This window comes from Monodon monoceros, unplaced genomic scaffold (assembly GCF_005190385.1).
Source record: "Monodon monoceros isolate NGI ecotype Baffin Bay Population unplaced genomic scaffold, NGI_Narwhal_1 Super_Scaffold_12, whole genome shotgun sequence".
NCBI classification, from domain to species: Eukaryota; Metazoa; Chordata; class Mammalia; order Artiodactyla; family Monodontidae; genus Monodon; species Monodon monoceros.
This window is the reverse complement of record NW_021703768.1, coordinates 48,084,665-48,098,907: the sequence shown is the minus strand read 5'-3', so window position 1 is coordinate 48,098,907 and position 14,243 is coordinate 48,084,665. Positions and strand designations below refer to the sequence as shown.

The following is a 14,243-nucleotide window of genomic DNA, read 5'->3' as shown; positions in this document are numbered from 1 at the left end:
GAGTTCTTCTGTATGGCTAAGTACCTAAGCTTTTATAACTCAGAATCTAGGATTAAACTTTCTGGGTTTTTGCCTTCTATGTTGTGTTTCATTCCCAAGGCGATTTGCATTAACCTAGCTGATAAAGGAAATACCAAAGAGAAACACAAGTTCATATATGTATGTGAAGCATTAAAATAAAACACAAAATCCTGTATGGTAAGTGTAAGGAACATGACATGTTTTTTGTTTCTGCTGTGTGTGTGTGTGTGTGTGTGTGTGTGTACGTGTAATTGCAGTACACACATGTATATAGTAATTAATAAAATTGAAAATCTGTACGAAATAATTTTTCACCGAGTCTGTTCATGTTCTAGATTTACTTTCTTTAATTTGCGTTCATAATAAATGAAAAAGGGAAAAAGGATTTAGGATAATATGCTGGAAAGTACACTTCCCACATAGTTACCTCAGGCTACTCTACATTTATTCCAGTAATATTGCCATAGCCCTAAACATTTCTGGATTTGTTCCTTTGCAATTTACAAACCATAAGTTGAAAATCTTAGTAAATTATGATAATCCCACCTCCACTTCCCCTATTCCCACCCCCACTTATCAATATGTAGCTCAGCTTGATCCGTTTACCTTCAAAACCATTCTTATGATTAGTTATGAGCTTGATTTTTAGAAGCAGTAGACAAAGATTTTTCTTCCTTAAAGCCTATTAAATGAAATTCTGAAAAACTCTGATGTTGATTTGTAAAGAAAAGCTCAAAAACTGCTTTGAACAACAGTATCACTGAAATAAATATATAATTGCCAAAGTGATTACCCTGAAGCAAACTACTTTTATTTAGATGAAAAAATGTCAGTAGTTTACTTTAAACCAGTGCTTCTCAACTAGGGATGACTTTGCCCCCCAGGGGACATTCACCAATTTCTGGACACCTTTTTGGTTGTCTCAGCTGGGGAAGGGGTGTTCCTGGTATCTGGTGGGTGGAGGCCAGGGTTGATGCTAAGAGTCCTGCACTGCTCAGGGCAGCTCCCCACAACTAAGCATTGTTTGGCCAAAATGTGGAGAAAGATGAGGTTGAAAAACCCTGGTTTAAACAAACAAATGATCACTTTATAGTCATTGCTCACATTTTAATACATTTAAAAGTTTCTGATCCCCTTCCCCCAGACTTAGGCAGGTCAGCTGTTTTGTTCTTACCCTGCTGCCCTATTTCCATTACAGACCTCCATCCCTCTGCTGGTACCTGCCTTAGCTCATTTCAGTTTATGTGTCCCCGAGCAGCATCTGGGGCTAGCCAGAAGTGTTCTTGCAGCTTTGTCCCTGATGTCTGATTTAAAAAGCAGAGATCAGTGGGGAGCCCAGAACCTCCCAAACATCAAAAGAGAAAGGGAAAATCATAGGGCCCTGCTAGGAAAGCCATACGCTGCCTCTATCCTCCTTTCCCTCAGGGAGAATGTCCCAGCGTAGTTTGCAGGGTTTGGACAAATCTTTTTACATGAGGGTTCACCTGTAAATGGTTGGCCATGGTTTTTGATTTCTGGATTCCTGCCAGGTCCTTCCCACCACAGGCAACCCTAAGGTCATGTCCCCATCTGAGTAAATTCCAGCAAGAAGTCCTCCCAGCTAAGTGCTGCCTTGTAAGTCCTGTTGAGATAGATCTCAAAGTGATCAGATTCCTCAAGCTCACTCTGTGTCCTGGTGTTAGCATTTATGTGGCTTTGAAGAGTTTCCAGGTAAGCTGTAGGTGTCAGGCACATTTCTCAACTTGACATCTTTAATATAGGTCTAAAGAAGCTAGTCTGGGCAGATTAAGTCCCTTTTTAAAAAAAAATTAATTAGTTTATTTATTTTTGGCTGCGTTGGGTCTTCAGTTGCTGCACGTGGGCTTTCTCTAGTTGTGGCAAGCCGGAGCTACTCTTCGTTGTGGTGAGTGGGCTTCTCATTGTGGCGGCTTCTCTTGTTGCAGAGCACAGGCTCTAGGTGCGTGAGCTTCAGTAGTTGTGGCTCGCGGGCTCTAGAGCACAGGTTCAGTAGTTGCGGCACACGGGCTTAGTTGCTCCGCAGCATGTGGGATCTTCCAGGACCAGGGCTCGAACCCGTTTCTCCTGCATTGGCAGGTGGATTCTTAACCACTGCACCACCAGGGAAGTCCCTAAGTCCCTTCTTTACCAAGTGGTCCAGTTGCCATGTGATACTGTCCAAAACAAGGAGTGGAATTCATGGGTTAGCAGCACCAGTTCCCCGTCAGTGAGCTCCTGTTTACTCTAATCCTGCCCCATGCATTTGACGCCTTTGGAAATGGGCTGAGCTCTGGCAGGGAGCCTTTTTCTCTTCCCCTGTAGCACCTGCCTGTCTCTTCCACCCATAGTGAAGGTTTGGTCATTTGTCTACTGTTTTTGAGTTTTAAGTCTCTGCTTCACATTCATGGAGCCCTGACTATTCTGGCATCTCCAGATCTGAAATTTTATGCCATTGAGTATTTAAAATCAGTTATTAAGGTCCTAGTTCTGCTGTCAGCTAGAAGATATCTCTGTACCTTCACCACATAGAATAAGTTTCTCCCCATATCTATGTACCGTTGCCTAGCAATCAAGGGTCCCTGTTAAGGGGGGAGGTCTGGGTTGGGACGGGGGAGATATGCCTGGCTCTAGCCCGGGGGTAGCACTGTATTTATAGGACAACTCAGGTTGCCCCCAATTTATTTATCAACAGTTTTCTAGTCTAGTCCCTATAATGTAATATTGGCGTCCAGTCCATCACTGTCCCAGCTTATAAGGAAATTCTCAGCAGTTTGTTTAGTTCCAACAAGCTAAATGGATCAGGTTTCTTTTCATGCCCCATCCCTACACAATTACGCAGGTTCCTTCTCTTCTGGTGGGCCCACAAGGGTTAAGGACTGTTGGATGGCAGGTTATTTACGAGGAAAGGATCTGTGAGAGAGTTCCACTCCAGTAAGCCTGAGACAACAGATCCCTTTCCTGCCTCTCCAGTCCGCCCTTTCACCTGCTTGAAGGGCATCTACTTCTGTCTCTCCCTCCTCTCTCTCCCCCACCCCCATGTGAGTTACTCCTCTGACGACATTCTCCCTCTTCCTGCATCTCAGTCTTGTATAGTCTTTTGGATTAGAAAAGCCAGCTCTCTTTGCTGCCTGTGAATATTACTGAACTGCATTAGACTGTGGTTTCTTTGAGGCTTCGTGCTTTAGTGAGGGCTGGCGAGAGGAAATGGCCTATGTGGAATGAGTGGAGGGAAAAGAGGAGGCAGGGCTTGCACAGAAAACAGTTTAATACTTTGAAATGTAAGCCCACCATATGCCCTATAAAGTAGAATCTTTCACTCTGATTCTGAATAATTTAAACAGCATTATTTTGGCAGTTTAATTATGAGAATAATGGCTCGAGGTCTGTTGCATCAGTAGTTAAGGTGAGCTGGAAAGTAGCTTTTATCGTGGTCTAAAGCACTCCTACCAAAACCACTGGAAAACATCAAGGGAAGAATCATTTATAATTTGTGACATACCAGCTCTTATAATGAAAGTAGTAGACTTTTCTCTAGATTTGTGCCATATACTGCCATTCAACTGAGTTTGGCTGGATGTTTTCCATTTAAATTGGTACAGCTTATCTCTACAAATGATAATGTCTGACTTTGATTGAATATTCATTCTTTATCAGATTCTGTGCTCTAAACTTTATACATATATGTTATCTCACAGAGTCTTCCAAACAACTCTGTGAGTTTATTTTATCTTGGTAGGTTGTAGAATTGCCATTTTACAGATAAGGAAATTGAACTTTAATTTTGCCCAGGGTCACACAGCTAGTCAGTGGTGGGATTCAAACCAAGGTCTTTGCAATCCCAGAGCTTCTGCTCCTACCCCCATATCACACCTTCACTACAGAAATCATCCCCAGGAAAACCAGAGTCCAGGCTGACTCTGGCAAGTTCCTGGCATCACCGTAGCTAATTTGAGTCTGAACTCAGCTTGAGGACACTGGATGTATCAGATCAGAGGCCATGCTGAGATACCACCCTGGACTTGGAGAGGTCCTCTGGAGTAGACAGATCCTTGAGGCATTAAGATTAAAATCCCTCTTTTGTGTTTATGTGCAAGTGTGTATGGGTGTTCAAGCAACAATGTCCCAGCAAAAGTGCAGCTGATTCCATTCTTTTTTGTTTGTTTATTTAAAATACTTTAACTCTTTATTTTTGTATAGGTAATATAGTCACATGAGTCAAGACCCAAACAGTATAAGGTCTTCCTTCCATCCTTTCGGCCCAGTTTGTACCCCGATCCCTTCCCCATGGATATCTTTTCAGAGTTCCTTGTATGATAATATATATAAATGGAAATTTATATTCTTATTCCTTTCTACCTTTTCTGTATAAAAGGTAGTCATTTAAAAATTCTGTCCTGGGCTTCCCTGGTGGCTCAGTGGTTAAGAATCCACCTGCCAATGCAGGGGACACAGGTTCGACCCCTGGTCCAGGAAGATCCCACATGCCGCGGAGCAACTAAGCCTGTGTGCCACAACTACTGAGCCTGCACTCTAGAGCCCGCAAGCCACAACTACTGAAGCCTGCGCACCTAGAGCCCGTGCTCCGCAACAAGAGAAGCCACTGCAATGAGAAGCCTGCGCACTGCAATGAAGAGTAGCCCCCGCTCGCCGCAAATAGAGAAATCCTGTGGGCAGCAACGAAGACCCAACACAGCCAAAAATAATAAATAAATAAAATAAATTTATATATATATAAAAGAATCTGTCCCTTCCTTTGCTTTTTTCACATAGACATTTATCTTGGATATTTTTCCATGTTAGCACACAGAAAGCTTCCTCATTCTTATTTACAATGGCATGGTATTTCCTGGTGTTAGACATATCATCATTAACCAATCAGTCCATTTTTAATAGACATTTGGCTTGTTTCCAGTCTTTTGCTCTTACTGACTGATGCAATGATTAAGCTTGAATATATGTCATTGAGCATATGTGCATATATCTCTATAGGAGAAGTTTCTAGAAATAGGATTGCTGGTTTAAAATTATGCGTTTATAATTTTTTTACTGATAATGCCAAATTGCACCAAGGGTTATACTAATTTGCACTCCCACCAACAAGGTATGAGTTTCCCACAGTCCTTCCAACAGAGTGAACACATTTTTGGATTTTGGCCCATCTGATTGATAAAAATTTTTGGACTTTAGTCCATCCAATGCAATAAAATATTGTAGATTTCTTTTTTTAAAACTTTTTAAATAATTAATTAATTAATTAATTGTAATTTTGGCTGCGTTGAGTCTGTTGCTGCACGTGGGTTTTCTCTAGTTGTGGCGAGCGGGGGCTACTCTTTGTTGTGGTGCCCGGGCTTCTCATTGCGGTGGCTTCTCCTGTTGCAGAGCATGGCCTCTAGGCACATAGGCTTCAGTAGTTGCAGCACGCAGGCTCAGTAGTTGTGGCTCACGGGCTGTAGAGCGCAGGCTCAGTAGTTGTGGCGCATGGGCCCAGGGCTCGAACCCGTGTCCCCTGCATTGGCAGGTGGATTCTCAACCACTGCGCCACCAGGGAAGCCCCGTATATTTCTTACTATGGTTAAAGTTAAGCAACTTTTCGTATGTTTAATAGCCATTTGTATTTCCTTTTCTGTGAAATTTGCCCATTTTTTTCTTGGCTTATAGGTCTTTTTCTCATCAGTTTCTAGGAACTCTTAATATATGGGGGAGAGTAGCACTTGTCTGTATTTTAAATTGAACATATATTTTTTTTCTGTTTGTCATTTGGTTTTTTTCCTTTCTTCTTCTTGATTTTCATATGGTTAAATTTGTTAGTCTTCTCTTATGTTTTATGGATTTTAATTCAAAGTTAAAAAAGAGTTTTTCTACTCCAAGGTTATAAAAGTGTTCTCCCTGTTGTCATCTAGTACTTTCATGGTTCTTTGAAATTTTTACTTAAATCTTTGATATATTGGAGTTTATCTTGGTTTTTAGTATAATTTTTGGATCCAACTTGTTTTTTGCAGTTGACTATCTAGTTGTACCATACCATTTACTCAGTAATTGCTGGTAATTCAGTGCCTACTGGTTTGAATTGTCACCTTTATCATATACGATATGTCTTTAAAAAATACATATATACTTTATATATGTATATTCTAAAATGTCTTTATCTTAGAATGCTAGAATAAAGTCTGAATTTTTCTGTTGCAGACCTAGAGGGTTTATTTTGTATTGTGGTAAAATATACATAATGTAAAATTTAACATTTTAACCATTTTTAAGTGTAAAGTTCAATGGCATTAAGTATATTTGCATTTTTGTGCAACTGTCACCACAGCTATCTCTAGAACTTTTCATCTTCCCACCATATGACTTGAAATCAAACCTACTATTCATTTTATGATGCACCATTCCTTTGTAAGGTGTGTGCTGTTTTCAGAGATGTTAAAATTTGGGAAAGTGTACATCTTAGAATTTATGAAATATGGTACTAAAATCCCCAAAGTTTTTGGTGTGTTTCTGGATGTTCTGTTCTATTCCATTGGTTTGCCTCTTCATGTGCTAGTGTCACACTGTTTTAATTACTGAATATTTAGAATATCTTTTAATACATGATAGAGCTAGTTTTCCCTCATTGGCCTTCTTTTTCAAAAGACTTCTTTTTCCAGCTGTTTTTGTCATCAGTCCAGATAAACTAGGCAACTTCTCCTTGGCTCTTGTAGATCTTTTCCTCCCTCTCTCTACCTCTATTTCAATTAAATTATAAACACTTGAATATAGAAGATCTTCTTACGCCTGAAGGTCAGCTAGAATTCTGGATCAGGTCTTCCCTGGTGGCGCAGTGGTTGAGAGTCCGCCTGCCGATGCAGGGGACGCGGGCTCGTGCCCCGGTCGGGGAAGATCCCACATGCTGCTGAGCAGCTGGGCCCGTGAGCCATGGCCGCTGAGCCTGCGCGTTCGGAGCCTGTGCTCCGCAACGGGAGAGGCCGCAACAGTGAGAGGTCCGCGTACAGCAAAAAAAAAAAAAAAAAAAAAAAAGTCTGGATCAGAGTATCTTTTCTGAAAGTTTGTCATCTTGACTTTCTAATGGGTTTTTACTTCAACATTGCCATGGGAGGTACAGTCCATTCCTGACCTATATTGTTTTCATAAAGGGAGATAGATGCTCCTACGACAGTTCTTAGAATCACCTACTCCTTTTGCATCTCGTACATAGAACATCAGCTTTTTGAGTGAATTAAGCATTGTCCTTATGATGAAAAGTCTTAAATGTTTGCAACTGCTTCAGGGTTTAATGTGGTTCACTAATGCATTTACCCTCAGTAAGTTTGTTGTTTTGCCAGTTATTCCTATTAAATTTTTAACATTTTTAATATTGTATTAGTAGAAACTTGGCTTTATTTGCATCCATAGATCATAAACACATCTCTTTTTTGTTTTACTGAAGAACCCATTGTAAGGGCGAGTAAATCCTGTGGAAAATGGCCTTCAGCGATCTTACATCGAGGACCGTGCGTCTTTATGGTAATTGGATCAAAGATGCTGGTAAGTAACCAAATTTCTTAACTATGGCTCATACTTCTTTTTCCTGTCAGATTCCCATATTTAATAGGATTTCATTGAAACAGAACGAGAGACTTTGCAACTTAACACTCCCTCACTGACACCCCACATATTGATTTTTATTACTAGTTAATGAAGTGTCAAAGATTTCACTGAAGATATGTACAAAGATAGAGGTACACAGATGATGTTCATTACGATGTTTATAATAGTGAAGATAGCTTTAATATCCAAGGAAGGGAACTGGTTTATAAATGATGGTACGTTCCAACCCAGTAGCCATTAGAAGTGATTTTGGAGGCACAGGGCTCTTAGGCTTGATTCTGCCCTAATGCTCCTAAGGGAAATAACAGTTACTGCCAATAATGACTCTGTCCAGGATGACTCTTGAGTGGGAAGGGCCGCAGCCCCCAGGGGCGTATCAGAAAGGATGGGGAACGTTTCCTAGGGTAACCCCTGAGTAATTCTAGAAGGACCAGAGTAATTCTCCCCTTGCCCATTAGAAAAGTAAAAATCAATGTTGTTGAAGAACATTTAATGCCATAGCAAGAAGTTTAAAATAGATTAAATGAAAGCAGCTTATAAAACACCACATGTATTTTTTTTGTGAGGGTTAGCAGTTATCTCTGTGTGGTAGGATTATGGGTAATTTCTATTTCCTTATCTATGTCTGTCTAGATGTTTTTTGTTTTTTTTTTTTGCGGTATGCGGGCCTCCCACTGCTGTGGCTTCTCCCGTTGTGGAGCACAGGCCCCGGACGCGCAGGCCCAGCGGCTCATGGCTCACGGGCCCAGCCGTTCCCACGGCATGTGGGATCTTCCCGGACTGGGGCACGAACCCGCGTCCCCTGCATCGGCAGGCGGACTCTCAACCAGTGCGCCACCATGGAAGCCCTGTCTGGATGTTTTTAAACCACACAAATGTATGTTGCTTTTATAACTACTACGAAATGTGTTAATAATATAACAAAGGTAATTTTTTTTTTTTAAATAGATAGGAATCAGCACATTTTAGAGCTGAGATGGACTTAGGTATCATGAAAGCTACCTCCTCATGTTAGAGTTGGAGGAACTGAGGCCCAGAGATGTGACCTTCCCAACGTCATGGTCAGTTGTTAGCAGAAAAGATTAGAACCTATGTTTCCTGATTAGGATTAGGATTCTGACATTTCACATTTGACTTACTTTCCACATATTCACCACCATCACCACTTCAGATTAGTTCTTAGAACTAATTAGAAATCACATGTTCACCAGATCCAGGAGGAAAAGTGTCACCTCTTGATACCTACCACAATTGAAATTATATTCCAATTTACACTGATTTCAGGAAAGATACACTGTTTCATGATTGCTGTCTTTCTCAGTAGACTACCGAAGACTAATCTTATTTCACTGAAAAAGGTCCTAACAGTTTTGCCCCTGAAGAATGCCAAGGACCTGAAAGAGATCCCGTAAATAAAGAAGCTTCACTCTGGTGAATGGAGAGTTAAGGGAGTTTTTATATTTTCTCATTTTTTTTCTTAGTTTTTCAACTTATGTATGGTGCAGAGAATTGTAGGTTTCTTTAGAGGTCATCTTTCTCTGAAGGTTTACAGTAGTTCTCATAAATTCAGTAATTTAAAAACTAATTTTTTTGTTTTGTTCTAATGGTTTTTATTTTTATTTATTTAAAAAAATATGAATATTTTAATTTCTTTTCAAAGTAGAGGTGTAACTTGCTACCTGAACTCTCACGATTTAACCTTGAAAACCAAGTAGATTTGGGTACATTTTTAAAAATAGACCCATTTGGAAGAATAGATCCCTTACTATCCAACTCTTGCTATTAACAATCCCAGTTGCAGGAACCCAAGAGATTCAGGTAATCCATATCCTAACTCAGACGATGATGAGTATCTATATAGTGCTAGAAGTATAAAATGTTTTAAGATGAACTACTTCTGAATTCCACTTCCACTTTTATTCATGGGTCAACACTTTATTTTTATTAGGAATACTTACATTGGAAAGCCCAGTAATATTAGGTCAGAAAAAGGAACGACAAAGGGGTGGAGGTGGTTAGGGAGAGGCAAGGAGAACCCTGGAAGCAGTGTTGCAAACAGTGCAGGGAGGAGGAGAGAAAGAGGCAGGTGATGGTACCTATCTGAAGCTAAGCTAATTTAAAGTCTTGAGAGAAGAGGAAGGGTAGGAGTGTGTAGTGAGAAGACCTAGATTTAAGTTCTGACACTACTGTGAACCAGCTAGGTGATCTTGAACAAAGTATTTATTGTCTGTGGGTTTCAGTTTCTTTGTTAGCAAAACAGAGATGAGAATGGTATCCACCAGCTACCAGACAATACGCATGAAAATGCTCTGTTGTTTGGGAAATATCCCTACACAACCGGTGGTGGTGGTTGATGACTGATAGAGCATTTCCATCTTCAAACACTTTTAATATAGCATATCATTTTTTTAAAAAGTTTCTCCACATTTTCTTTTCCTGTCAAAATCCAGAAGGGTTAAAATGTTTTGTGTTGAGATTTATAACTTTATGAGAACACTATCGCGTGTAACCGGAGAGGTTTTTTCCTTCTGCTTAGTGTGGTATCGATCTCTGAGAGCCATTAGGAATCATTTCTGGCCATCTTAGTCCAGTTTTACTTTGCCTACCCTCTGAAGGTCTGAGCCCATGATCAAGTGCCAAGAATTTCAAGCGTATTCTTGGCTTTGGCCCTAATCCTGAGTAGACTTTGGAAAACTTAATGATATTCTTTGGTTTTCTGATTGCTAGAGAAGTGGGGGTCATGCATAGTTATTTCATGTGGAAAATTCCACAGCTACAGAATTTAAAAACAGTTTAATTAATACTTAAGCCATAAGAGGGTTTATTGTGATTCTTAGATATGAGATGTCAAACCTTGAAACAATGCTATAACATTTTTGTGTGTGTGTGTGTGGTACACAGGCCTCTCACTGTTGTGGCCTCTCTGTTGCAGAGCACAGGCTCCGGACGCGCAGGCTCAGCAGCCATAGCTCATGAGCCCAGCCGCTCCGCGGCATGTGGGATCTTCCAGACCGGGGCACGAACCCGTGTCTCCTGCATCGGCAGGTGGACTCTCAACCACTGCGCCACCAGGGAAGCCCTATAACATTTTTAATGTTTGAAAAGCAACTTTCCTTGCATTTGGATAATAATGATGATGACTTTTCAGACATAGTTGTGATTTTTTTGCAAGAAGACAATGTCTGAGTAAGATTTGCTGCCACTCTGAACCTTTAGTACTTCACAAAGTATGAGAGGTACATGTTTGCTTTTCCTTCCAGCTTCTTCATCTTATTGGTGCTTATACCTTTAAAAGGCTTTACTCTTTGAGCTAGTACATGCTACTTAAGAAGTGAACACACTCTTACAATAGTTGGTGGAAAAGTTCATTAATATTCTATGTATGTGGCCCTTGTACTCTCCTGTACTCTCTCTCTTTAGAACGCTCTTAGAAAAGCATTATCGGGCTAGTAATAAGTCAGAACTTTGGTAATCACTGGGTCATGGGCTCTCAGACAGCCTGCCCTCCCATCCTCTGCCTTTATCTTGGTTCTGCTCATAACACTTAAGCCCAACTCCGATGCTAAATACAAGGTACATGAAACCCTCCCTCCCTCTCTAGGGAAAACAGAGCTCACTTGACCCCTGATTCTTTTGTAATTTGTGGGATCACAGACTGAGGCAGAATTAACTTTAAACATTGTCGAGCAGCCCCCTCTACAACCTCCTTATGGAGTCACCAGCCACACCTGGCTTGTAGACGTCTCATCACCAGGAACCTCCTGCCTCACATAGAAGTGGGCTCCCTATTCAGAAAGGTATCACTGTTGCCAAGAGAGAAGGCAGGAACAGTGAGCAGTCATCAAAGTCGTGGACATATTAGGACTTTGAATTTTATTCGCTCAGCAGGGAGAGCTAATTTAAGCAGAGGAATAATCTGAGCAAAGCTTTACTTCTAGAAAGTGAATTTGGCAGTTGTATAGAGACAAGACATAGCAGATTGGGTCAGGAGGCAGGGAAATCACATAAAAGATTATTGCAGAGCACCTAGTGAGGAGTACTGAGGACCTCAGTGTAGGTGAAGGAAGCACTGAAGCCCTGGTTTAAAACGTTGATGGCAGCTTTTTTCAACATACAGATGCCTGGGACCCATGCCGAGTTTTTTTTTTTTTTTTTTTTTTGCTATCTGGTTTATAGATATTCCAGAGGTGATTCTGCTGTGCTGACAAAACTGAGATCTGCTGAAATAATAGTAGCCGTGCTTACTGAGCAATTTGAGGTTGTGCCAGGCTCTTTACTCAAAATAACTCACTAAATCCTCTCTCAGCTACCTGCTGTTTTATGCCCAATTCACAGATGAGGAAACTAAGCACAGAGAAGTTAAGTCGGTGGCCTCAGGTCACATAACAAGTCAGTTATGTGAGAGCCAGGATCAGAGCGCAGACTGAAATAGGATGAAAAAGCTTGGTGTTTTGTTCTGTTATTTGCTTTGAAAATAATATGAAATTAAATTAGCTAGCTTTTCCTAAAAGATAAGATTTTTTAAAAAATCTGTAGAACTGGAAAGTCACACTCAGGATTCTTAAAAAAAGGTGTGTGCTTAAAATGTTAAATTACAGGAAAAATGATTTATTTAAATCATTTTTAAATAAAATGAGCCAGCCCAGCATGCGTTTCCTGGCTTTTTGTTTCTCCTACTGCTACCAGCAGAAGAACAGAAATATGATGTCATTTGATACCCGCGTACCACCCCTTCCCCCCTCCCCTGCCACCACTGAGCTAATGAAAGAGTACAATAAAATATTTCTGATTCAGGAATTCCTTTGCTGACAAAAACAAAAGCCCAAAAAACTAGTTTTCCATCATGCCCGTGATGTCCATTAATAACAGAAACATTTAAAATTCCTTATAAAGAAAAAGAAAAAAATAAAAATCACCCATATTGTCCCCATCTGAAGGTGATATTGTTAACATTCTTCCAGAAGCCTTCTTTTAGTATTGGTTTTAAGTCTTTATTTCATTAGAGATAAAAACTTGACCTATTAATATGGTTTATGATGTTCATATATTTAAGGTTTGGATTACCCACTGATGGAAAAAAATCCGTCATTTATAAATTTATTTTGGCGAAGGGCTATCTTTCCTAAACGGTGCTCCACAGAATGTTAGTTCCACAAGGTGTTAAATAGTATTCTACAAAAAAACAGGGCTACATGGCCAAGTAAGTTTGGGGAATGCTGCATACCACCATTCTCATCTTGGCAATTCACAACAAACATGAAGCACTAAGAAATCATGCAGAAAGGCACTTGTTTGTTTAACCTAGCATTTCTGGTAGCCTTTCCCCACTTTTTGTGGAAAGACTTTAAATAGCTTTCTTATATTGCATAGTTTGGGACATGCTTGGATAGGATACAAGGTAAGGCACAAACTCATTTTTCTCCCAGGTAGTCAGTTTTCCTATTTACTGAATCGTCTCTCCCTTCCTGCTTGCTTATGAGGCTTTCTTTATCGTACATTAAATTCCTAAATATCTTGGGGTCCCTCCTAGAGCTGACTTTTGGCTTATGTATTATTTCAAGATAGGGCATCTGTCAGTATTTTTGAGGGAAGCACATTTGAGTATAGAATAAATCACCTTTAATAGCTACAGCCATGCCCTGGTATATCTGAGTATCAAATGTGAACTTTCCAGTAATAAAGTTGAGGCCAAGTGAGTCATCAGGTGTGGAGTCTACTGAAGAAATTTTTGCATTGGGTAGGAAGTCAGACTTGAAGGGATATACAACGTTTTTTTGGTAATTGGCCACATCATTAGCAGTTTCAGTGGGCAAGGGCTGTATTCCCCCCACCCTTTTTCCCAATTAACAAGAATGATGGTACTTAGCAACCTAAGGTTAGTCAAGACTCAATTTTGAGTCAGATGTATTTGGAAACTTGTCCATACGTATTTTCCTTTACAATATTCTGGCTTCATGAGGCAATTTAGTAAAATTATACCCGAACTACTTAAGATTATAGAATTAATCACATTTCATCTTGAGTTGCAAGTTTTAATTGATCTAATTCTCATGGCCTGGAACTAGCAGGGACCACGTGAATTTCTTTTTTACATGGTTGTGAGGCTAGTACTTTTTTGTTTGTTTTTGTTTAAAATATCAGATTGATTAGCCCACATTTTGGACACCTAGAACCCACATTTTAGATACTTAAATGATGCTAAATCCCCTTTCAATTGTATGATACAGTATACAGAAAACTTTCCCCCAGTTTCCTTGGGGAAAGAAGAAAGTTAAGAAAAAGCAAAACCAAACATATTTATATATATAAAAGCATGTCTGGATGGAGAAACTCTAACATGTTACTGGTGGTTATAGACAGATGATAAAAGTTTGCTGGGGGCTTCCCTGGTGGCGCAGCGGTTGAGAGTCCGCCTGCCGATGCAGGGGACGCGGGTTCATGCCCCGGTCCGGGAAGCTCCCACATGCCGCGGAGCGGCTGGGCCCGTGAGCCATGGCTGCTGAGCCTGCCCTTCCAGAGCCTGTGCTCCGCAACGGGAGAGGCCACAACAGTGAGAGGCCCGCGTATCGCAAAAAAAACACACACACACACAAAAAACAAACAAACAAAAAAGTTTGCTGGGTATCTTCTATTCTTCAGAT

The 14,243-nt window shown here is 40.4% G+C and overlaps 1 protein-coding gene across 3 annotated transcripts in view; it reads left to right on the top strand.

The window, feature by feature from the left end:
* Positions 1 to 14,243, top strand: part of ELOVL7 (ELOVL fatty acid elongase 7) — a 71,634-nt gene that overhangs the window by 40,069 nt on the left and 17,322 nt on the right. For 2 of the 3 annotated variants that reach the window (XM_029216415.1, XM_029216416.1), the window contains one exon: positions 7,442 to 7,539. In XM_029216415.1, coding sequence (XP_029072248.1) covers positions 7,476 to 7,539 — 64 coding nt within the window. In that variant the 5' untranslated portion in view covers positions 7,442 to 7,475. Of the gene's footprint in view, positions 1 to 7,440; positions 7,540 to 14,243 lie in introns of those variants that run through there. The other variant, XM_029216417.1, reaches the window with a different exon arrangement.